The sequence below is a fragment of the Lepidochelys kempii genome, chromosome 8 (assembly GCF_965140265.1).
Source record: "Lepidochelys kempii isolate rLepKem1 chromosome 8, rLepKem1.hap2, whole genome shotgun sequence".
In the NCBI taxonomy this organism is placed as follows: Eukaryota; Metazoa; Chordata; order Testudines; family Cheloniidae; genus Lepidochelys; species Lepidochelys kempii.
The window spans coordinates 51,587,148-51,610,866 of record NC_133263.1 but is presented as its reverse complement, the minus strand read 5'-3'; the positions used below and the strand labels follow the sequence as shown (position 1 = coordinate 51,610,866).

Genomic DNA, 23,719 nt, shown 5'->3' with positions numbered 1-23,719 from the left:
GAACTGCTACTGTAGGAGCTCCTGATAAGCATTTAGCTTACTTGCCCCAGGACCCCTTATGATTTGTGGCCATTCTCCCCGCCCCGCCCCCAACAAATTTAATATTTTAATTGTGCGGTGAACTGTTTGAATTTTATTGCCAAGGATGGGGAGGTGCAGCATACAGCTCCTCATTAATTTTATTTATACTGAATGATTTCACAACTAGCTAACATTGCTGCATAATTCTCATTGACTGCAATAGAATGTAAGCATGTGCTTAAAGTTAATCAATGCTTAAGTGCCTTACAGGATAGTGATGATTTAAGCACATGCTTAACTATTATCAATTCTATGTATTACTGTAGTACCTAGAGACCCTAATTGAGAGACACCACATTGTAGCTGGCACTGAGCAAACCAAACACTTAGTGAAGGGCAGTCCCTGCTCCAAAAAGCTTACAGTCTAAGTAGATAAAGGGTAGGAGGAGAAAGTGTGGCACAGAGCAGTGAAGTGACTTGCCCAAGGTCACACAGCAGGTCAGTGTTGCAGCTGGGAACAGAACCCCAGACTCCCAAATCCCAGTCCAATGCCCTATCCCCTGTGCCACACTGCCTCTCCCATGCTTCAGGTGCTTTACTGAATCAGGGCCATAATTCAGAGTAGTTCCACTGCGTAAATCAGAAGGCCTTGTTATATAAGGTAGGTCTGATGCAACATATAGTATTCGGGGCCCTAAGTATAGCTAAATTCCATTAGCATATAGCAGTATTAATGCCAGTGACAATGACAGAAGTGGGAAAGCCACTTCTGCTTCATTCCCATCATCTCTCTCCTCTCCTGCAACATTCTGGAATGCACAAGTGTGAATCTGTGGAGCAGAAGTGGCTTTGCAAACATCCAGACAACTGACTGAAGCATAATTTTGTCTAAAAAATGCAAAATTTCCTAAGCGTGCTTTCATTTTGAAGTTCCATAAACCAAAAAACAGACAAATTTTATGAAAAAGAGTTTAAACAGATATACAGAGGAAACATCAGTGTCAGCACCCAGCAACAACAGACACACTAACATCAGTTGGAGGGATTCCACTATGCAAGGCAACAATGAAAACTAAGCAGGAAATACCGTTATTTGGACCTAAAGAAAGTATCCTGAAGATGAACCTGGTTCCTGCTTGTTTAGCCAGGAATCTGAGATAGACCCAAACCAAAACTGCAGATTTGGACACTCAAATGTAAGGGGGTTAAAATATCTATCGGTATTTGAATCTTACCAAATATGGGGGTCTTTGGCCTGCAAACTTGGATCTGATATTTTGATTTGGCTCATCTCTATTAGCAATACTGATCCTACACAATTGAAACAGCAAACTTATACCAGCATTCCATGGTTGTTTTAACGTGGAAAAAATACTGTACGAATGCCCAGATGACTAATCAAACTGCAGTTTCTGCCACCACAAATTTTCCTTATTCCACAGAGACTCTTGTGTTCTCTCGTTCTTGTTCCTCTAAATTCAGTTTATAGATTAGTATATGAAGCATCCTAATTCAATAGCTATTGGGGCAAGCGGAGAATCAAAGTCACATCAAGTCAGGCATGTTTTAGATGTTATCAGCCAGGATCTTTTCTATTTCTTAGATTTCCTCTCCCAACTCCTCCCTTAAGAGCACTGAAGCACCAGACTCATTTACAACCGCTAGAAAGCGAGAGACAACTAGTGGTTAGACTGTTCCTGCCTTTTTGAAAAATGTAAAACAGAAATTCAGTGGTGGTGGTGGGTTGGGATGCTGTAATCTCACATTCCGAAACCCATTTAAATCACAAATGAAACGAACATGGGGAATTAAGGGTAAATTCTCAAATGCACCTATGTGATTTAGGAGTTTAAGACCCATTTGAAAGTTAGGTATCTAACTGTCTATATCACTTCTGAAAAGGCTATTTAGACACTTTTGAAAATGTTATTCTTAATCTCTAGTCATAAAACCGCAGAGTTTGGCACAATGAGGCAGCTTCTCCCATCTGGGAAAGGGTGGGATAGCAAAGGCTGAGATGCATGTTTAAAAAGGTGTTGAAATCTACACAGAGACTATTCACGCTTGACCTGCCTCTCTAGCCAGTGCTATTAATCCCTCTTTAAAGAGCACAAAAATTCAGCAAATTCATAGACAGATAAGATACTTTGCTTCAATAGGTCCAAATCCAATAATCTTTAGTTTCTATCTTCCAAAGGACTTCATCTCTCAATGGACTTTCCTCATTTGCATCAATTACAGCTTTTCTAAGCACCAAGGAGTCTTGAGAATCAACTTTGCTTTGTCTTACCTCCAATTAGATTTTCCAGACAGGCTGTGTTGTTACTAATTACAGGTTCTCCCTGGTATGGCAATTCTTTCCTGATAACTGAAGCACTAATTAAAAGAGATTTTTGCCTCTTCATTTCCCACCCCTGGGAATGAATTTGACAGATGTTGCCAAAACAAGGTTTTTCTTCAAAGTGCCACAAAAACTACCCCCAAATGATATCATCCAAACTTTGTAGATTTTATTTTGTGCAGTGGTTTGTTTTACATTTGATTGTGTGTGTGTTTCGGGGACAGGAGAAACATAGGACCCCTTCTAGAAACAGATCAGTGATTCTGTGCTACTGATCTGGCACATGTTATGAATGAGTGAAATTATTTTGGGCTCTTTCCATGTGGTTGATTAATAAATACCAATATGTAACTATAAAGCATGAGAAATTACTAAGAACATAACTGTCTAAAGAAGAGTTGTAAGCTACCGAATGGCAGGACCTAAAGTAATAAGGAAGGTAACAGTAAAAGAGGAAATTATGAAGACACACTAATTCAGTCTTCTTCATGAAACTCATCCTTAAACTTCCTGTGTGGGTACCAGCACTGGAGGCTCACATTGCTCACGATATGAAGATTAGCATGTCAGAGACTTATGTTTTAGTGGACCGGTGTTAAACAATATAATGGTTCATTTTTAGCAGATGAAACAGCGTGATATTTAAAATGGAACTACCTCTGAAGCTATGTGCTCCCATGGATGAGATCCTAGTGAGTAAGGGAGATATTGAGGGTCTGCTCACACCCTCCAGAAACAGTTTTTAATACCATACACAGTGGTATTAACCAGCCATTTTCACAGTGGATTTTAACTAGTTTTAACCTAATGCAGGAAAGCCTTAGTTAAACACAACCTGTGTAAAACAGGTACACAGAATAACCATGTGCAGCCTCTTCATAAACCGGGTAGCTTTCCTTTCAATAGATATTCCTTTAATATTTAGGATGAGCCAGAAGGTGAAGCTTTTTACACACAACAGACTTCTTCTATGCATTATGACTAAGGCTGCAAGTTTGTCACGGAGGTCAAGGATTCTGTGACTTTCCGGGACTTCTGCAGCAGCTGGTACGGCTGGCCTGGGGGCCACCCGAGCAGCTCAGGCAGCCCCTGGACCAGCCGCTGCTCGGGCAGTCTCTGGCTACCGCACCCCCATCCCCAGCAGCAGCAGGACTTTGGGTATGGGAGGGGGCTCAGGGCGGCACTTACCTTGGGGGGCTCCCTGGAAGTGGCAACATGTCCCTCCCTCAGCTCCTAGGCAGAGGCTGCAGACACTGTCCCTGCAGCTCCCATTGGCCAGGAACTGGGGCCAATGAGAGCTGCGGAGCCAGTGCTCGGTGCAGAGGCAGCGTGTGGACCACCTAGGAGATGAGGGAGGGACACATATTGCCGCTTCCAGGGGGCCATACGTAGCTGGGTTAGGGTAGGGAGCCTGCCAACCCCACCGACTCCTCCCCCCCAGCACCAGCGGGGGTCCCGGGCTGCCAGCCACACTTGAGCACCCACAGCACCCCCGGGCCGCCCCCTCCCCCACAAACATTTAGGAGGCTATACAGTACAAGTGATGGACAGGTCACAGGTAGTAAACAAAAATTCATGGTTTGTGACCTCTCCATGACATTTACTAAAAATACCTGTGACTAAAACATAGCCTTAATTTTGACCAATCCATTGATTATTGTTTTTGTTCTTTTCAAAATAATCAAGATGCCCACCTTCTTGTGTGTTATCTTTGTGCCTGCAACAGATCTGCCCTGGGCTTCAGTTTCTTATTGATAGCATGGATAATATATAGTTACATACTTCATAGGATTGGTGTTAGGATCTTTGCACAGTGTTCTGATCACAGACAGCGGCATGAATCCTAAGAATTAGTATTATTACTAGTCATGAACTGAGCCCAAAGCATATGTATTATCTCATCATATAATGATATAGCATAATGTTTCGTCAATTGCTAAAGTCAATTAAAGGTTGGTTCAGTACAATACCTTGATGTACTCTATAAAAGCATAATTGTAGCACTGCAGTTAACTGATTACATAACGATTCTCTCATTTTTGATAGTCAAGCATGTACAGTAACCTTACGTACAGGAAAAAAGCAAATACCATTGCCATCCATTAACCCTCATAATAGATCCAGCTGTAAAAACTCATCTCTGGATAGTAACTTCAGACACTCTCAAGCTATAACGTCTGTTGTTCCCATGTCAAGCACATACTTCCTTAGGACAAGCGAGATACTCTTATCTGCTCTGCACAGCAATTTCATTGCTGGATAGTTTATCTGCCCCATTGTGCTTTACAGCTTTCGTGTCAATTCAAAGACTATTTTGGTCCAGTTGTTATCTGTACTGCTGGTGATACACTCTGCCCACTGCCATCTGTTTCCTTTTCTTTACAATGATTCCAAGTGGTTTACTTCATTGGTTTGCCCTCTGGCTCACTGTCTTGTTCATAAAAATATATTTCTCACCGTTCTCTCTACACCACCCCAGCTTCTTCAATCAGGAGGGATTTTGTGATGACTGATAAACCATGTCTCTAGTCAGCATGTGAAAAGTAAACAAAAGGAACCTGATCTACTACAGAGTGATCAGACATTAAAACCTTCCTACTTGTCCATCATCTCTGCCCTTCATTCATGATCTTCTTCTGCATGTCTTTCTTCCTCCCCTCCCGCTCTGTGTGCCCACACCTCTTTAGCTACTAAATTAGGTGGCCTATATGGTCCAGCAAAATTTTCATGATAGTTGTATACAAAATATGTAAAATATGGTCTGACTATGGGTTATTGTGTACTTTTCCTATGTACTTTTAATGGACTCTTGTCTGGCATAAGATGCTACATGTGCATCTAAGGTTGTAGGGAAAAATATATACTATTATTTGAGTATGTGATCATAGAATTACAATCTGTATTGTAAACACGTGCACACAAAGAAACAGAGTGAAATTTGCATTGCAATCTTAACTTTGGCATTCCCAGACTTTCAGGTGCTTAACGGTCAGGTATAACTTTCTTTAAACTTTATTATTATTATTATTATAAGAAAAAAGACTAGGAGTCTCATTCCTGAAGACTTCTAAACTCTGACTTGCAACAAATTGTGTGTAATTTCCATTATCTGGAAATAAGTGTCTAGAAACCACATTTGTATTATTCCTATTCCTACACATTGGCATCTTCCCTTTTCATTTTCTAAATTGCATTTCTCTTTCCAAACCCCTAATGCAAGACCGAGAAAAAGCTCAAACCCCCTCCCATCAGGAAATTTGCTTTCAAGAAGAAAATGTGAGGTAGAGTGCTTCACAAATACAACCTTAACAGCTACTGAAACTGCTATTTAGCAATCTACAATAGATTGCTATACTGCATCTATACCCACGAAAAAATATCTATTTTTGAACATTTTATTATCCACGTAATTATAGACTAATTTTTTTTTAAAGTGAACACACTTGTGAAATTAAAACCCTTCTTTTATGTACTCTTCATATTTACATAAAGTCACTATCCTACCTAGTCTGCTGCTTAGAGATGTACCTGCAGCCTTTTCTTGCAGCTAACTCTCTTCTAGAATTGCAACTTTACAGCTAGGCAAAAGCAGAATTGTTCCTAGCCCCAGCAACAAGTGACAGCCTATTGCCAAGTCATGCTCCATTACTAGTTGCAGATAGAAACAAGAATTCACTTTGCACTCTTGCTGCCTCCTTCTACTATCCCTCCCTGCGCGGAGACCGCTCCCGGCTGACCGAAGAGGAGAGAGAGAACATGGGGAACTGGGCCAAAATGTGGCATTGTGGAAACCCTATCATCACAACTGGTCTTCTATTTTTAAGTTTTCCTTAGAGCCCTCCATTTCTGTCTCCTTTGATTCATTTTTCAAAAACTATGATTATAACCAACACTGGCACAGCCCCTTGCTCACAACTCGTTGGTTTATTTGGGAAGCCGTACCTTCAAATGGACAGTATTTCTGATAGTGTGTAATCAGGTCTGGAGATTAGGTGTAGCCCAATAGTCACTAAAATACAATGCCAAGGAGCTTCTAAAAGGCTTAAATAAGGTAAATCATAACCAAGTAACAGCTCAAACAAACAGCCAGGAAGAGCCACTTAAAACTGTCTGTAAAGCATGCAGCACTATTGACCTGGGCTCACAGATTCACAGTTATAAATCCCAGAGCTGCTTAGTATCCTCACAAATGCAGTTATAAGCCTCCCTGCTGTGCAGTATTCCCTCCCAGTACCCTCACTGATGTTCAGATAAATCCTAACACACTGAAGTCACTTTGTTGTCAGGCAATTATAAACAACGGTCACTCTCCTATGACCTCTGCTAACTCTTAGCTGAAATGCTATTGATTTGAGCAAACTGACTACGGCAATGCTGGATAGAAAACAGTTTATTTAAAACAGAGAAATAATACATCTATAAATTAAAATTAGTACATTGCTTTTCTAATTTTGTAACTTACCAAGCTTAGTGGCTCCCTCTGGTGGATATTCAGGAAACTGACCCTCAGATGGGACACTTACTGTACGTCGCAGGCACCGCCCTTTGGTAGATTCTGCCTGCTGCTCCTGTACCCCCTCCACAGGCATCTACAGAAAAAGATACCAGCATTTTTAATCTGTCATTATACATGTCTTCTAATACTCAGTCTCAATGAGATTTGTTTAATTTTTCACTGATCTGGTAATAATATTCAGATAGGATGCAGCAGATCCAACCCAACCACAAAAATCTGGAGAGGTTACAATCCAAAAAAAGGGAAGTAAGTTTATTATAAAAGAAGTGAGCTACCAGGAAATGCAACTATGCAAAGAGACTTGTGCATAGCACACAGAGGTACATATGTCTGTGCCAAAAAGGCACCAAGCAACAAAAACAAACAGCCTATACAATTACAAGGTAAGTCTTGTACCTGGAAACTGGTTTCCCCATGACTGAGGGACCAAGAGCCATTGGTCTGAAGTGCTACTCATTTCCATACTGTTAAAATCAGGCAGAATTTACTAATCAGATTACAAGGCTTGTTACACCCAAGGCCTCAAGACTCTACAAAAGCATGAAGTAACTGTACTGCCAACAAAGACACACGGTCATTACAATCAACTATAACAGAGGACTGGAATCAAGATATGTGGATAGATGGACCACTGTTCTGATCAGTATGGCATACAAAAGGACAGAGGAACTTTTGAATGAAGGTTGTTACTGATGAGGAGATGGAAGATATCTGAAATATTTTATGAATATTATATATATCTGTGTTTGATTGTTATAGCATTTGCTATACGATTACTAACGGTTAATGCAAGCTTATTCAGATTTATTTATTGCTAAGGGTTACACATGGGTTAGCATGCACACAGATAAGAGTGTGGAGAAACTTCTGATAGACACCCATTTACCAATAATTAATGGACAACAGAGAATCAACTGCTTGGAACTCTTTCTCTGCCAACCGAATAAATTGGTTTGGCCAAGTTCCGTAGAGGCAGGGAGACACAGAGATTTGGGACTGATGAAAGGTCTGCCCCTGAAGACAGGGACAGAGACTCAGGGACAGTGGGGAAGCAGACTGAGCCTCAGTTCCCAGATCTGGGGGTGTCTGGATAAGCCAAATCTACCTAAGCTTTAGGTCAGCCCAATGCTCTGTTCTAGCTATTGAGACTGAATACTTTGTTTTGAAAAGCTCACAGCTCCTGAAGAGAAAATTGGCAGGGCTCTAACCCAGTCGGGTCTGCTAAGGAAGTCAGTCAGTTCACAGGGTGCTACAGCCCAGGACCCAGTCTGACAGTCAGGGAGGAAGCGCACAATTATCCCAGAGAGATGAAGGCAAGAGGTCTATCACCTGCAGGGTTGTACTCAGAGATACTGAGAGGCTGAAAGTGCAGCTATCCCTGAACCATGACAATTGGTTCCCCTTGTTGGACTACCCCCCTACGATAGGTAAACTGCTAGCAATGTCTATATTTTCAGTTGCTTATATATTTCCATTATAACCCACTATTTTCAGTTATTTAAATATTTCCTTAAGTTTCACTGACTGGGCTGAAATTTTCTGTGTCTAGTTTCTCCATAAGTTTGAGACAACTTTTGAGCTGTTACAGACTATAAGGAGAGCGAACAAAATTGTTCCTCAACAAACAAATTCTTGCAACCCTTTTTTGGACAGCTCTGCATATGAAATGACTGTAGGTAGAAAACTGATGTTTTCGCAGGGCAACCACTTTGTCAGTGGTTACTAAGCACTCTAGTGAAAACTGGCTGAGATTTGACAGAATTAGAAAAAATGCAAACTTCAGACATGCACAGCAATGTTTTTAAACAATCTTTTTTAAACAATGACTCTAAAGGAGACCTGGCCTCACGGGAAACTGCACTAGCAGTATACCGCCAATCTGGAATTATGCAGTTCTTTTCCCTTTCCAAATTACTTATTCTATAAATATTCTATTAAAAATTAACTATGAGATATTAATTCTGCAGAGATAAGCACTTAAAAGTCAAGAAATGTAACTTATTCTACCTTCTTGTGCATATGGCATTGAAATACAGTCTTTAATTGCATGATCACATAATATTTCACATTACACACAGGATCATGCTCTGTATACGGTTGTAGGAAAAAACTGCATCTTATAAATTTGTAGAGTGAAAAACTCAGCCTCATTCACTGTGCACCTTATACATAAATGTCTTTTATTGTCCCTATCTGGCATAACAGAGTAATAGTAATAGCGAAAGATATTAGTCATTTGTATCAAAGGCATATAAAATATTAATAATATTTTGTATTATTTGAGAAATTTATGTGATCATCTAGTTATAGATTGTACCTTAAGGGCTCATGCAATCTTAGCTCCAGCATTTCCTGACTTTTGAGTACTTAATCATGCAATATTAACATTTCTCTTCACGTATTTTTTAATGTAATTTGATACTATGCTTGTCTGTTGTCTCCTTCAAGCATTGCTCATTTTTTCAAAATAAATTTCTCAATTCCCTCATGGATATTCTATTTGAAGCTTTATAGTTTGATGGTGGATTTTTACTCAGACGATTTCATGAATGAGGTCTATTTGAGAGAGTATTAGTAAACTAAGGGGACACTATTATTTTTGGTTTGTGTTACACTCACTCAAACAAGATCAAATACTAGATTTGCAGTTTTCATTTGCAGACACCATTTAGGCATATTTCCTACTGAATGCTTTTTCATTTCTTTTATCAATCTTTATCTCTGCATTTTCTTTTAGATTGCTCTTGCTGAATGCTACATGTAATATCTTCATAGTATCCTGTGCCCTACTCCACTTAACCTCACCCACAAAGCCTCAAGGTGCTGATTAGTGACAACTACCCTTTTAGCAGACATGCATCACCACTCTAGTTTAATTCTGTAGTGAATACAGTTCCTTTGCTTGTGAGCTTCCCTAAGACAAGATTGCTAATTAGCCCACAAAGTGGATATAGATATAGTCCCTTCTCTCTAAATACAGCTTCTCTACACCTTTGTCTATTCTTCTCGCATCAGAGTCTGCCACCCAGTAAATATTTTTACTTTTACATGATTAACCCTACTAGAACTTAGATCCATCAGTTGAGGCTGGAATGCCTGCATCCATTCTGGTAGCCACGCAAAGGCAGACAATGGGATAATAGGTTTCCCGCTTCTCAGAGGCCGACCTTCCAACAAGGTTTCTAATCTATATTCTTTGTTAGTAAGTTTCTGCAGCAATGCCTAAACTTAGTTTTCAACTGTGTCATTAGTTCACTGTGTCCTAATCGGGGTTACAACCAGTGGAAGGAGCTATTACTAGAAAAACAAAAAGGGCAGAAAAGTATCTGTGCAGAAATGTATGAGCCAAATTTACCTGGCTCATTGGTCCATGTTTGGTGGTGATACCAGACAGGTGTAATAATATTTAATGAGTGTCTTATCCAGTGAATCTTGTGATTTTTCATAGAGTTTATTCAACACTTATTCAATAGTTTCTTACAGCATTTTACCAGCTCTGCAGCAGGTTGAATATATTATTCAACAAGTACTAGTGAAATCCATCTAATAGGACACTTTTCACCAGATATTTGAGACCCAACAGTTGCCTAAAACTTGATTAGGGCTCTTTAACTAGTGGCAAGGTTCACAACTCTGATTACCTTCCACACACATGAAATCCTACCTTGGGAACTGTAATTAATACAGGTATCAAATATGCCTTGAAGATCTATGAACAGCTACAGTCGTCTCTGCCCTTTAAACTCTCTGCAACAAGAAAGATTGACATTGATCACACAATGGTATATTCAAAATCTTTAGCTTCCTCTTGGGGAGGATGAGAATCAACATGCCCATCTCAACATGTGAGAAATCTTGTCCTGAAGCATCAACTAAATTGAAGTTGAAGTACACTATTTCCAGGAAAGGCAAGCTCAGACGCTTGAGAAGGAGTCTTATCACTACTGTTAGTCCCTCAAACCAGACACTCCCATAATTTACATGTGGATGAAACTTCTATCTTTCTTGGTCTATTGACAGAGAATCCCTAGCCAGGAGACAGATCAGAATAACTACCCCTTTCCCCCCCCTGTGCCAAGTGCTCTACTGTCTCCTATATGTTAGCCAAGGACTAGAGAGGAGTAGAAAATGTAAGTTCAGACCAGTTAGAAATAGCTTGCTGGATAACCCAAAAAGCTGAATATTCCAGAGGTCCAACTTCCTGTTATCCCAAGCAGCCAAATATATATTTCACCTGAAATTAGAAACTGTACATTTGTCTGTCTAATGAATCAGATCTGTGTCTCTAAGTGAACAATCTGTCTTATTCCTCCAACGTAATGTCTCAGCCTATGGTATGCCCTAAAAGATGTGAAATGAGATATAATAGATATAATCAGAGAACGTACCACCTAGGAACTATAGGGGACGTTTGCTTGTTCTCTCTAAATTATTGTTGCACTATAGAAGCGATAGGAATTTTAACACACCAGAAGATTAAAGAATACTAAAAGATATAAGCACCTAATCTGGATATAAAACTTTAGAAAAACAGAAGAATTTACTTAAAAATGGGGATATTTGAATTAATAGTCTAGGTAAATTTTAAATACAATTTTGGAAGTCAATCAAATATAAAAAGCCTCCGAAAAGTAAAGGATTGAAGAAATTTCTTGTAGACTGATGCCATCTACTGGATAGGAATGGAAGAAGCAGAGAAAATAAGAGCTGAAAGCTGAGTGCCCAGCTGACCACTGCCCAACAGGAAGAGGAGGTTACTTACCTGTAACTGGAGGTTCTTTGAGATTGTGGTCCCTATCTGTGGGACCATCACTCAAAGAAGAACTGCAGTTACATCTACACTGCAAAAATATATATGTATAAAAAACCTGATGCAGTGAGTCTCAGAGCCCAGGTGAGCTGAGTTGGGCTTGTGCTCCAGGGCTAAAAATAGTAATGTAGGCATTCCTGCTTGGGCTGGAACATGGACAGGAACGTCTACTCAGCTAGTTTTAGCCTCCCAGTGTGAGCCTGAGTCCATTAACCTAGGCTCTGAGATTCGCTGCTACAGGTTTTATATATATATTTTGCAGTGTAGATGTAACTGCAGTTCTTCTTTGAGTAATGGTGTGTGTGTGTATATATGTGTACAGCATAGACATACGCTAAGAGCATTGCCCTTCTCCAGTGGACTTGGAAACAATATAAACCTTAAGGCCACAGTGTGGACCTCAGAGTCTGCTAAATGCCTGTGACCAAACTGGCCTAAGACGGACAAATGATAAGCAATTGCTTTTGATATTCTTGTCTTTTTCATACCAAATAATTCAAATAGCAGGGATCATACTCTTAAAAGTTCCTTCAAAACAGTTGCATCTTTACTCCATAGAGAAATACTGGAAATATAAGAAGTGTATTAGAGGTAGAGAATTGATAATTGATGATTATTAGTAAATATAATAAGAAAATCTTAGTGATTTGTATTGTTCCCTGGTATAGCTGCTGGGCCCCCAACACTGGTCTATGCTAATTTCTTATAAGACTGCATGTATATTTTGTGTTCAGTACATGTCTAGAACATTTGTTATGTCCACATTGACTGATTGATTGTATATGTATGTGGTTCTGGATGCATTAATAAACTGTTGCTTGGTTAAGAATAACCAAATGTCCTGACCTGAGAAACATTGTCCAAGGTAAATGTAGGCCTGGAAAGAACCAAGTGTTAAAATTAGTCAACTAACACTCCTTGCACTTAGCAAAAAAGGGGTTATCATAGTTAGACTTCACTCAACACTGGCTATAACACTTATAACTGGCAAATCTAGTTTGTTAGATTTCAGCTTTAAAATAGCTAGCATTTTGGCAAATTCATAAAACTGATCCTAATCATGCTTACACTGCTTCTTCAGATTACCAGAAAGTAGCATCTATCTTGGATTCAAAGAACCCACAGATCTCATCCAGACTTACTACCTCTTAAGAACAGGGGTTTTCTTCTCCCCTCCCTTTTTGTTCAGTTTTTAGGATTGTAAAGACTATTTAAAAAAAAAAAAGCGCCTCTCACAGTTTTGACAAAAAACATAGAGTAACTCCTTGCTTAACATTGTAGTTATGTTCCTGAAAAATGCTACTTTAAGCGAAACGATGTTAAGAGAGTCCAATTTCTCTATAAGAATAACGTAAATGGGGGAAAGAGGGTTAGGTTCCAGGGAAATTTTTTTTGGCAGACAAAAGTCTATATTTTATACATACATATACACAATTTAATACTGTACATAGCAATAATGACTGTGAAGCTTGGTTGAGGTGGTGAAGTCAGAGGGTGGAATATTTCCCAGGGAATGCCTTACTGCTAAATGATTAACTAGCACTTGGCTGAGCCCTTAAGGGTTAACACATTGTTGTTAATGTAGTGTCACACGCTACAAGGCAGCAGGCAGGGAGGAGACAGCATGGCAGAGAGAGAGAGAGAGAGAGAGAGACTCTGTGTGTGCGTGTGTGTGAGATGCATTGCCCCTTTAAGAACGCTGACCTCACTCTAAGTACACTGCTTTTTTAAGTAGATCAGCAAATTGAGACAGCAGCTGCTGCCAGCAAGCTCCCTTCGTCCTGAGCCCTGTCCTGTCCCCCCACTTCTCTGTAGAGATGGGGTACAGGAGCAAGGGGGACACACTGACATTAGAACCCCTCTCGCCCCTCTTCCCCTCCCTTTGCACAGCAAGCAGGAGGCTCCCGGGAGCAGTTCCAAGGCAGAGGGCAGGAGCAGGACACGGAAGTGCGGGGAGAGACAGCTGAACTGCCTGGCAATTTATAGCCTGCTGGGCGGCTGCTGCACAGGGAACTTAGGGGAGCTGATAGGGGGGCTGCTGGTCCATCCTGGTTCCAAGCCCCCACCAGCTAGCTCCAATAGGCTGCTCTTTCATCAAGCAGTGGACAAAGCAGGTGACTGCCAAATAATGGAGCACTGCATAACTTCAAACAAGCATGTTCTCTAATTGATCAGCAACGTAACAACGTTAACCGGGATGACGTTAAGTGAGGAGTTACTGTACATAAAGAAGGAACTAAATGAAATATCACAGTTCAGCCCAAAATGAACCACACTTATTTGAGGTTTTCCCCCCACAAAAAAATAATTTAAAAAACAACACGTTGATACAAAGGGATAGCAGTTCAAGAATGCTAACCTCTTTCATTCTCTACTTGTTATGTAATGTTTACTCATAATGTTATGAGTCCACAAACCCATATTTACACAGCCCTTTACAGAAATACAGGCAATGCTGTCCCTGCCCTGAAGAGATTATAATCTAAACTAGACGAAAGCAAGGAATTATGAAAAGCAAAGAAGAAAGGGCAAGGGAAGAAATAATTCTGACAAATAAGAGAGTATGAAGATGAAATTCCAGGATTTATTTTTAAGTTGTGAATAAGGTAGCGCTAAAGAGGATGAGATAGCATTGGTGAGAAGGTCAACAGTTGAAAGTTAGCAGAAAATGACAGGTACTTGCATACTAACTGTAGATTAACTCTCTTGGGACTAGCACATGTACTCTTAGTCAGGACCATTTGGAAAGCATTGTCTGCCAGGGCCCCAGATATGCTTCTTTGCTAAACTGAACCTTTAAGTGGAAGGTTTTACAAAAGCAAAGACCTTGACTCCAACCCATATCCTTTTCATTTAGTGTTTTTCTAAATTGGGTGCCCTACACCAGCGGTTTTCAAACTTCATTGCACCACAACCACCTTCTGACAACAAAAATAACTACATGACCCCAGGAGGGGGGACCGAAGCCTAAGCTTGCCTGAGCCCTGCTGCCCTGGGCGGAGGGGGGACAAAGTCAAATCCCGAGCCCTGCTACCCCGGGCGGGGAGGGCCAAAGCCCCAAGGGCTTCAGTCCCAGGCAGGGGACCTGTAACCTGAACCCCACTGCCCAGGGCTGAAGCCCTCAGGTTTCAGCAAGTCTAAGCCAGCCCTGGGGACCCCATTTAAATGGTGTCATGACCCACTCTGGAGTCTGGACACACAGTTTGAGAACCACTGCCCTACACTATAAGAGGTTTATTGGTAAAACTATATCATCAAATTCTGCTCCTGTAGATGCAGCTTATATTATCAAAAAAGTTCTTTTGCCAGTATAATTTATACTAGTTTGGCAAGCACAATAAGCTATACTGTGAAAGCAATTTATGTTGGTATAACTGCATCTACACTAGGGCTTTTGTAGGTATTGAATGTCTTTACAAAAAAAAAAAAAGTCATACTCCTAACCAACATTGCTACACCAGCCAAAATTGCTCGAGTAGATTTGGCCTAAGTCTGTTTTAAAACAGTACTGGGTTCAGTAAAATTATTCTTGTTTGAAACTGTGTTTTCAGTCTAGACAAACAAACAAAATCTTAAAGACTCTGAAGAAGAGAGGAAGGTAAGTGGCAGGGGAATCATGGATCCATACTGTCATTTTAAACTAGTGTTATTTACTAAGTAACCTTTCTTTCTCCCTGAAGTATTGCCAGTACGGATTCCCACTCTTGGGAAATTAACTAGCATTAATCACCCTAAGAGGAGGCAGGTTGAAGGAGAACTAGTTTAATACTGCACAACTGCCCTCAGGCACCAGATCTAGCTGTCAATTCACAGAAGTAATGCTGTGTGAATGTGTGAAATGATCTCCAGGCAGCAACCTTGCATATCTCAGTGTTGGAGACGTCTTAGACATGCTGTGTCAGCTGCTTTAGACTGGGTCAAATGTACTCCAAGAGTAGGTGGCATGGAAACATCTGCAAGGGCAGAAGCAAAGCCCCATGACCTATGCAGCAGATTAAGCCTTTTCTCAACAGTATTCCTCCTGCTTCCCTCAATACCCTGACCAAATCTATTCCACATTTACTGAGCATTTCAGCAGAGGATTGAAGAGAATCCTGAAATGCTGCCACTTCAGTGCCCATTATGGGATTTAGGTTCTAAATTGCAAGACTCCACTATCTTGAGTATTTCTAACCCTGAACTGGCCTTCCTGCAGCAGACTGCCCCCTGGGATACAAATAGGTATCCATGAACATTCCAAAAGCTTTTCTTGCCAGTTAAGAAGTTTGACTTGCAAGTTCCAGGATTCAAACAAGGGCAGGTTGAGAGCTCAGAGATATCCTTACAACTGAACTACACGATAGAACTATATTCTGTGGTGCAAATCCTAAGACCAAAGCCTATATCTGGGGCTTTCAGCCAGATACAACAATACAGGCATTGCGGGTAAAATTTTCAGAAGTACCCAAGTGACATAGGAGCCCAAATCACATTTTCAAAAGTGACTTAGGAACTCAGGAACCTAAGTCTCAATAAAAGTCAAAGGTACGCAAGGTCCCTAAGCAGAGATTGGCAGGAACTGGTTTTCCTGTCTTGTGAGACTTTTCAAGATATCCAAAAATTTCCCAAATCAAGACAAAAATTATATCGTTTTATCTGTACAATTTTTCTACCTTTTAAATTTAAATTACCTAAAAAGTCAAACCAAAAAGTGATTTCAAAACAAAAAAAAACTTGCTTTTATTTAGAAAGTATCAAAATGGGACATTTCAACAATTTTGAAACTTTGTTTCAAATCAGGAGATTAGCCATTCATTCTTGAAGTTTGTTTTGACAAATCAGCATGTTCTGTCAAAAAAAAAAAAACGTTTTGCTGGAAAATTCTGATCTCTACTCCCAAGTCTCTTATGAAAACTGAACCTAGGTGCTTTTGAAAATTTTGTTTTGTGCCTTTAAAGAAGAAATTAATGTGGTAAGTGTTGCTTCCTGTAGCTTTTGTTGGGAGCATTGCTGCTGCTACATGCGCAGGGGGGTGGGGGGGAGTGTAGGAAAAATGAATTGCTCCCTCTGCTGCTACTTGGGCCTGGGCTATACTGGGGGGAGGGGGAAGGGGTTTCGAACTAAGATACGCAACTTCCGCTATGCTATTCGCATAGCTGAAGTCGAAGTATCTTAGTTCAAGTTACCTGGCCGTCCTCACGGCGGTGAGTCGACCGCGACGGCTCCCCCGTCAACTCCGCTTACTCCTCCTGCCGAGGTGGAGTACAGGCTTCGATTCGGGGATTGATTTATCACATCTAAACGAGACGCGATAAATCGATCCCCGATAGATCGATCACTACCCGCCAAGGCGGTGGGTAGTGAAGACGTACCCTCGAAGTAGGAGAGGCTAGTAGGAAGCAGATTTGGTCATAGGGTGAAGGAGGCAGGATGTGGCAGCTCAATATCAGAGGCGATGCATGGGGCAGCACGCAGGTCACATGCCTCCCCAGATTTCTGCCTTCCATTTCCAGCCAGGCATCCACCAGCACAGCGGGACTTGCAGGGCAGAGCTATTGCAGTGTAGGTGGCTCAGCAGGAGTAGCTGAGTCCCCCCAGGGCTCTCCGTGGAGAGACCATCCAGCTGGGCAGCAGACTGGAGCCGGTAAGGGCCACTGGAGCAGGTGGTGGCAGCAGGCAGGGCAGGGCTGTTGCCAGTGCCCAGCAGAGGGGAGTTGGGCTGCGGGGGAACCAGCAGATCCATCCCCACCTTCCCTGAACAAGTGGCAGGTGCTGGGCTGTGCAGGGGCATCAGCAGCCATGGAGCCTGTCCAGAGGTGGCTCAGCAGGGGAGGATGCCCCCTGGAGGAGGAACAGCACCATGCATGGCTGCTGCCTTGGGCACAAAGGCACTTGCATACTAACTGTAGATTAACTCTAGGGGATGGAGCAGATTTGGTCATAGGGTGTTCTTCTGGGGGCCAGGGCCTGGGCTGAGCAGGGTGGCGGAGGGACAAAGATGGCTCTAAGCCCCTGCCTGGGGGGCCACTGCAGAGCCTGTGAGTTTGGGGCAGGAAATCACTCCCACCCCACACCAGCACTTATCTGAGGGACAGAGAGGTTCCCCCATGCCAGCGCTGTGCAGGACTCCAGGTGGCTTTGGCAAACACAGGGCTTGGCTCTCCTGGGTAGTGTTCTGTGCAGGAGGGTCTTGGACTTTTCCAGGGCACCAGACCAGAGGCAGCAGGGGAGCAAGGAGCCCACCAGCCTGGCTGCAGGTATGTAGAGTGCTCCCGCCAGGGCCGATTCTCTGCACAGCACTGGGAGCTGGACGTGCCCCGCCGGAGGGTGTTAAGGAGGAGCAGCGGGCCTCTGGGGCTAAGGGGCAAAGTGGGAGGAAACCAAGAGATGGGGAGCATGCAAAGGGACAATGGGGTGGGCAGCAGAGGCGACATATAGGGCAGTCAGGTGCCGCCCATAACCTTAAATTGTGTCCCCTGCCAAACAGTTACAACTTGCCTCTGGTCATTATCCCCCTTTGTCCTTGAAAAAGGCAGACAAAGAACCTGGAATCTGAGGGCAGAAGTTTCAGAAAGAATCTTGTGAAATGTAAAATGCTCTTCATCCTTGTCCAGTCTACTTGTAAACCAAAACTAAACAGATTCTATCACAGAGGTGGGCAAACTACGGCCCGCGGACCACAACCATCCTGCGGGACCGTCCTGCCCGGCCCCTGAGCTCCTGGCCTGGGAAGCTAGCCCCAGGCCCCTCCCCTGCTCTTCTCCCTCTCCCTCTCCCACAGCCTCAGCCCACTGCACCACCGGCGCAATGCTCTAGGCAGCAGGGCGGTGAGCTCTTGCCAGGCAGTGGAGCCGCAGAGCCTGGCCTGACCTGGTGGTGTGTGGTGGCGTGGCTGGCTCCAGCCAGGCGTCACAGCTGCTCTGGGCGGCGCAGCTGTAGTGCCTTCAGCCACCGATGCTCCAGACAATGCAATAAGGGGGCAGGGAGGGTTGGATAAAGGGCAAGAGAGTTCGAGGGGCTGGGGATGCGGATAGGGGGCAGGGCGGTCAAAGGGCGGGGAACAAGGGGGTTGAATGGGGGCAGCAGTGGGCAGTCAGGGAGAAGGGGTGGTTGGATAGGGCAGGGGTCCCCAGGGGGAGAGGGGCAGTCAGGAATGAGAGGAGGGGTTGGATGGGGCGGCGGGGAGTGGTCGGGGACAGGGAGGGGTAGATGGGGCAGGGGTCCCGGGGGGGCCCCCCATCAGGGAACAGGGGGGGTTGGATAGGGCAGGATTCCTGGGGGGGTGACGGTGGGCCATGCCTGGCTGTTTGGGGAGGCATAGCCTCCCCTAACAGGTCCTCCATACAATTTCGGAAACCCGATGTGGCCCTGAGGCCAAAAAGTTTGCCCACTCCTATTCTACCAAGACAGCAGCCAAATTACAGACAGCGAACCTCAGAAGAACTGCAACCCTGCTAGAGTGACAGCCACTTACTTGTCACATGATCCCATGTTTGTGTCCTCCCTCATGGGAGTCCTGTGTGATTATCCATCTGCAATCACTCCTCAGAAGCACTAAACTATTCCATTACCCCTTAAATTAAACTCTGCTTCTTTGGCCTTTATGAGAATAGCCATATACTATGGTATCTTATAAGCATGCTCTTACAGCTCTTACGTTACACAAAAGTTTTACTGAGATGATGGAAAGATCTACATTCTCCCCAAACATCAGAGTGGAAATCAGATCTAGTATACGTTTCCATTGTGGAAAAAAACCTTAACTTTTTAAGACCTGTTCTACTGGTCTTGAAAGATGCTGCAAGGCATTATCATACCATAAAAGTGCCTCTGAAATCTTACAGTATGTCCACTTCTCACAAGCTAGTGACTCCTCACTTCATGGAGGACCCCTTGGGCTTGTGTCCCCTCCCCCTTAGGCTTATTCTCTTTCTACTTGCTTTCTGAGTTTCAATCTCTTCTTTTCCTTAGTGGTGACTCCTATTCTTCCTTGTCAATTTTAATTCCATAAAAGTTGACAAAGTGTTAAGTTTTTATTGTTAGCCTACACTCCACCAAGGTGATGCGGTCATAATTTATTTTTGTCTAAGTAACTGCAGATACATTGGACCCAACTGCAATGTGAAAAACATGCACACAGTGAATTCTTGGCATAGTCTCTGTTCAGTCAAATCAATGTATGTACTTGTGTAGTGTTTCTGGAAAAATATAATACTTGTAAGCAGTTTTTCCAATGTCTTATTACATGTTTCTATTCATTTCCCCAAGCATACTGAAATAGGTCTACACATTTCATTCAGAACACTCCCTGTGTTGAAATGGAGCACAAGTTAGTCCAGTGCGACAGGTGAAACAGTTAAGATTTATTTTACTTTCCTAATTGTATTCTGCATGCCCTGGTTTCCTCTCTTCTGGATATAAAACGTTACGTTCAGTGAAGGGTACTAGTATGCGCCTTTCCAATTTAACCCAAACTAAAGTCTCTTACTTTAGTGCAGAGGTGGGGCAAACTACGGCCCGCGGGCCACATCTGGCCATATCTGGCCCACAGGACCCTCCTGCCCCGCCCCTGAGCTACTGGCCCGGGAGGCTAGCTCCTGGTCCTTCCCCTGCTGTTCCCCCTCCCGCACAGCCTCAGCTCACTGTGCTGCCAACGCAATGCTCTGGGCGGCGGGGCTGTGAGCTCCTGGGGCAGCACAACTGCAGAGCCTGGCCTGACCCAGTGCTCTGTGCTGCGCGGTGGTGTGGCTGGCTCCAGCTGGGTGGCGTGGCTGTAACACCACCAGCCACTGATGCTCCAGGCAGTGCGGTAAGGGGGCAGGGAGCGGGGTGTGTGTGTGTGTGTGTGTGTGTGTGTGTGTGTGTGTGTGTGTGTGTGTGTGTGTGTGTGTGTGTGTGTGTGTGTGTGTGTGTGTTTGGGACAGAGGGCAGGTGTGTTCGGGGGGATGGTCAGGGGGTGGGGATGTGGATGGGGTTGGGGCAGTCAGAGGGTGGGGAACAGGGGCAGCAGTCCTGGGGGGGCCGTCAGGAAGGAGAGGAGGGGTAGGATGGGGCGGCAGGGAGCAGTCAGGGGCAGGGGTTCCAGGGGCAGTCAAGGGACAGGGAGAAGGGGTAGTTGGATGGGGCAGGGGTCCCAGAAGGGCAGTCAGGAAGGAGGTGGGGGGTTGGATGGGGCAGCGGGGAGGCAGTCAGGGGCAGGGGTTCCAGGGGCAGTCAGGGAGAATGGGTGGTTGGATGGGGCAGGGGTCCCGGGGGGGCAGTCAGGAATGAGAGGAGAGGTTGGATGGGGTTAGGGGGCAATCAGGGGTGGGGGTTCTGGGGACAGTCACGGGACAGGGATCGGGGGGGCTGGATGGGGCAGGAGTCTGGGGGGGCATCAGGGAGTGAGAAGCAGGGTGGGATAGGGGGCGGGGGCCAGGCCATGCCTGGCTGTTTGGGGAGGCACAGCCTCCCCTAACTGGCCCTCCATACTTTCCGAAACTCAATGTGGCCCTCAGTCTAAAAAATTTGCCCGCCCCTGCTTTAGTGGATCAAAATCCAAGTAGATTAACAGGAAAAAAAATAGATGCTAAAAACGTTCACCACCATTCATCTTCACTACCGTAACCTCTCTCTCTCCCCGTCCCTCCCCAACTTCCCACTGCTTACTTGCCTCATCCCCTCTGACCTAGGCAAAAAGATGCCTCCCAGATCATCTTCCCCACATGCTGCTCTGACCATGTTTTCCCACTTCATCATTCCCTTCACTAGCCTCCACTTTCCTTCTGTATCAAGTTCAAGCTACTCACCTATACTTTCAGGGCTCTACACAGTTCTGGTCCCACTTACAGTGTTTTCTCTAATCTCCTCCTCCATCCCACATGCTCCACCCAAACTTGTCTCCCAACTTCTCCTTTTTCATTTTAGTTCACTCCCATCTCTAGACCTTTTACTTTGGCAGAAATAACCTGCCAATTAAAATTCACCAAGTGGATTCCTCTCTTTCCTTCCTCTATAAACACAACCGAGATTAACCTATTGCAAAAAGCATTCAAAATATAAAACCACCTTCTGCTAATGCTGTTTTGTATTAGTCTGTTTTATCAGCTCTTTGTTTCTTCACCTTAAGATTGCACAAGAGAATTTCTTGTAAAACTACTTGTGCTTTTATAAATGCAGAGAAACGCGCCCTCATGTGTATAGATTCAGAGGCTAGATTAAAATGGCTTTCTATTTTGAAAACACTTAAATCCCAAATAGTCTGTAGTCTAAACTAGTAAAATACCTCACAGACAGGCAGTAGGACTTTCCCTTCTCCATTCAGAGTAGTTAAAATTACTTTAAAAAAATCAGAATTGTAAATCTGAGTCTGCAGACTATAGCGTCTAAAACAAATTAGCTGCTCTGTGTATGCAGTCACACCTGTACCACAGGCAGTGTCTACTTGGCTCAATTTGGATGAAACAATGAGTAATTTCTCAAGGCGATACTCCTGGCAGGCTCCTCCAAGAGCACACTGTGAAGGTTAACTCTCCTGCTGGATTCCCTTGTTTGTAACTGGTATATTTACTATCCCTGTTCTGTATGCTGTGACAAAGCTCTGTCCTTGCCTCCCACTCAGGCCAGTCCCCTCCTTCTGGGGTCCCCACTGGTTTTCGGCCCCCTCCTTCTTCCACCTAGAACTCCCCGGGGGTTTGGCTGCCCAACCTTCCAGGGTTGGGGTCGGAGGCTTGCTTCAAAAGGGGCCTTCCTTGGGTAGTGGAGTCAGTTCCCTGGCTGTCATCTGTCTTTCTACCAGAGTGATCATCTCGTCGTACGTGGATGGATCGTTCTGGCATACCCATTTTTGGAGATCTGGCAGCAGTCCCCGCATGTAATGGTTTATGACCAGGGTCTCCAAAATCTCCTCCAGCCTGCACACCTCGGGCTGTAACCACTTCCGCGCGAGGTTTATGAGGTCGAATAGCTGGGACCTCGGGGGTTTGTTCTCCTGGTATTTCCTCTCATGGAACCTCTGGGCTCTTACCGCTGCCGTTACCCCTGATCATGCTAGGATCTCTGCCTTCCGAGAGGTATACTCAGTGGCATCCATGCCAGGCAAGTCAAAATAGGCCTTCTGGGCCTCTCCACACAAAAAAGGGGCCAGAATCCTGGGGCCACGCCTCATGCTGAGCAGTCCTTTCAAATGAGAGGAGATCTACCTCTACGTCATCTCTTGACATCTTTGGCAGACAAGCACTGGCCCTCAGGGTTCGCGTCCCGTCGGACCCCTGGGCCTGGGTGGTGAGGATCTTCAGCTGGTCCACCACCTCTCTCAAGTAGGCACGATCTTAGATCGCCTGGCTCATCAATAATTGATTGGTTTCCTGCTATAGCTGCATAGACTCCTGTTGTGCCCTTGCCTGAACCCGGGTGGCCTCCTGCTGGGCTGCTGTGGATTGTACCAGAGCTCTTACCACCTCCTCCATTGTGGTACAAAGCAAACAAACAAACAAACAAACCAAAACAAACAAAATCCAAAACCCCAGTGCACTTTTTTTTTTAGACCTCTTTCTTCCGCCACGCTGTGAACGAAGTCCCACTCCTGATACCAGTTGTGACAAAGCTCTGTTCTTGCCCCTGTGGGTCCCACGTTTCCTGGCGGATTTTGCTAGCCTCAGAGGCTCACTGCGACCCTCCACGTAACCCTTCTCTCTCTAGAGACAAGGGTCACAGTCTACTGAGCCATTTTCATCATAAGCCAGCGAGGGAGGTGAGGAGAAGCTATCCTTCCTTGCACAGTCTCTGTTGTCTCCCAGTCTCAGTGATTAATCAGGGGGCAAATGAGGGGGAGCCTGGGCCCACCCTCTACTCCGGGCTCCAGCCCAGGGACCCTAATAGTATCAGCTATGGTAGCTGACCTTTTAGAAACATGACATATACAATTCTCTGGGCTGATTCCCCCACAGCAGCCCTCACTTCCTCAAGCTCCACTTCACCCTTACCTCAGGGCCTCCTTCCTTGTGCCTGATATGGTGTGTACTACTCAGTCTCTCCAACAGCACAACTTCCTCCCACAGCTCCTGACATGCAT

General features: G+C 44.2%; 1 protein-coding gene across 6 annotated transcripts in view; it reads right to left on the bottom strand.

The window, feature by feature from the left end:
- Nucleotides 1-23,719, bottom strand: part of RASAL2 (RAS protein activator like 2) — a 269,432-nt gene that overhangs the window by 116,275 nt on the left and 129,438 nt on the right. For 5 of the 6 annotated variants that reach the window (XM_073356487.1, XM_073356488.1, XM_073356489.1 and 2 more), the window contains one exon: nucleotides 6,825-6,951. In XM_073356487.1, the coding sequence (XP_073212588.1) occupies nucleotides 6,825-6,951 (127 nt within the window). Of the gene's footprint in view, nucleotides 1-6,824; nucleotides 6,952-10,542; nucleotides 10,626-23,719 lie in introns of all 6 variants that reach the window. The other variant, XM_073356491.1, reaches the window with a different exon arrangement.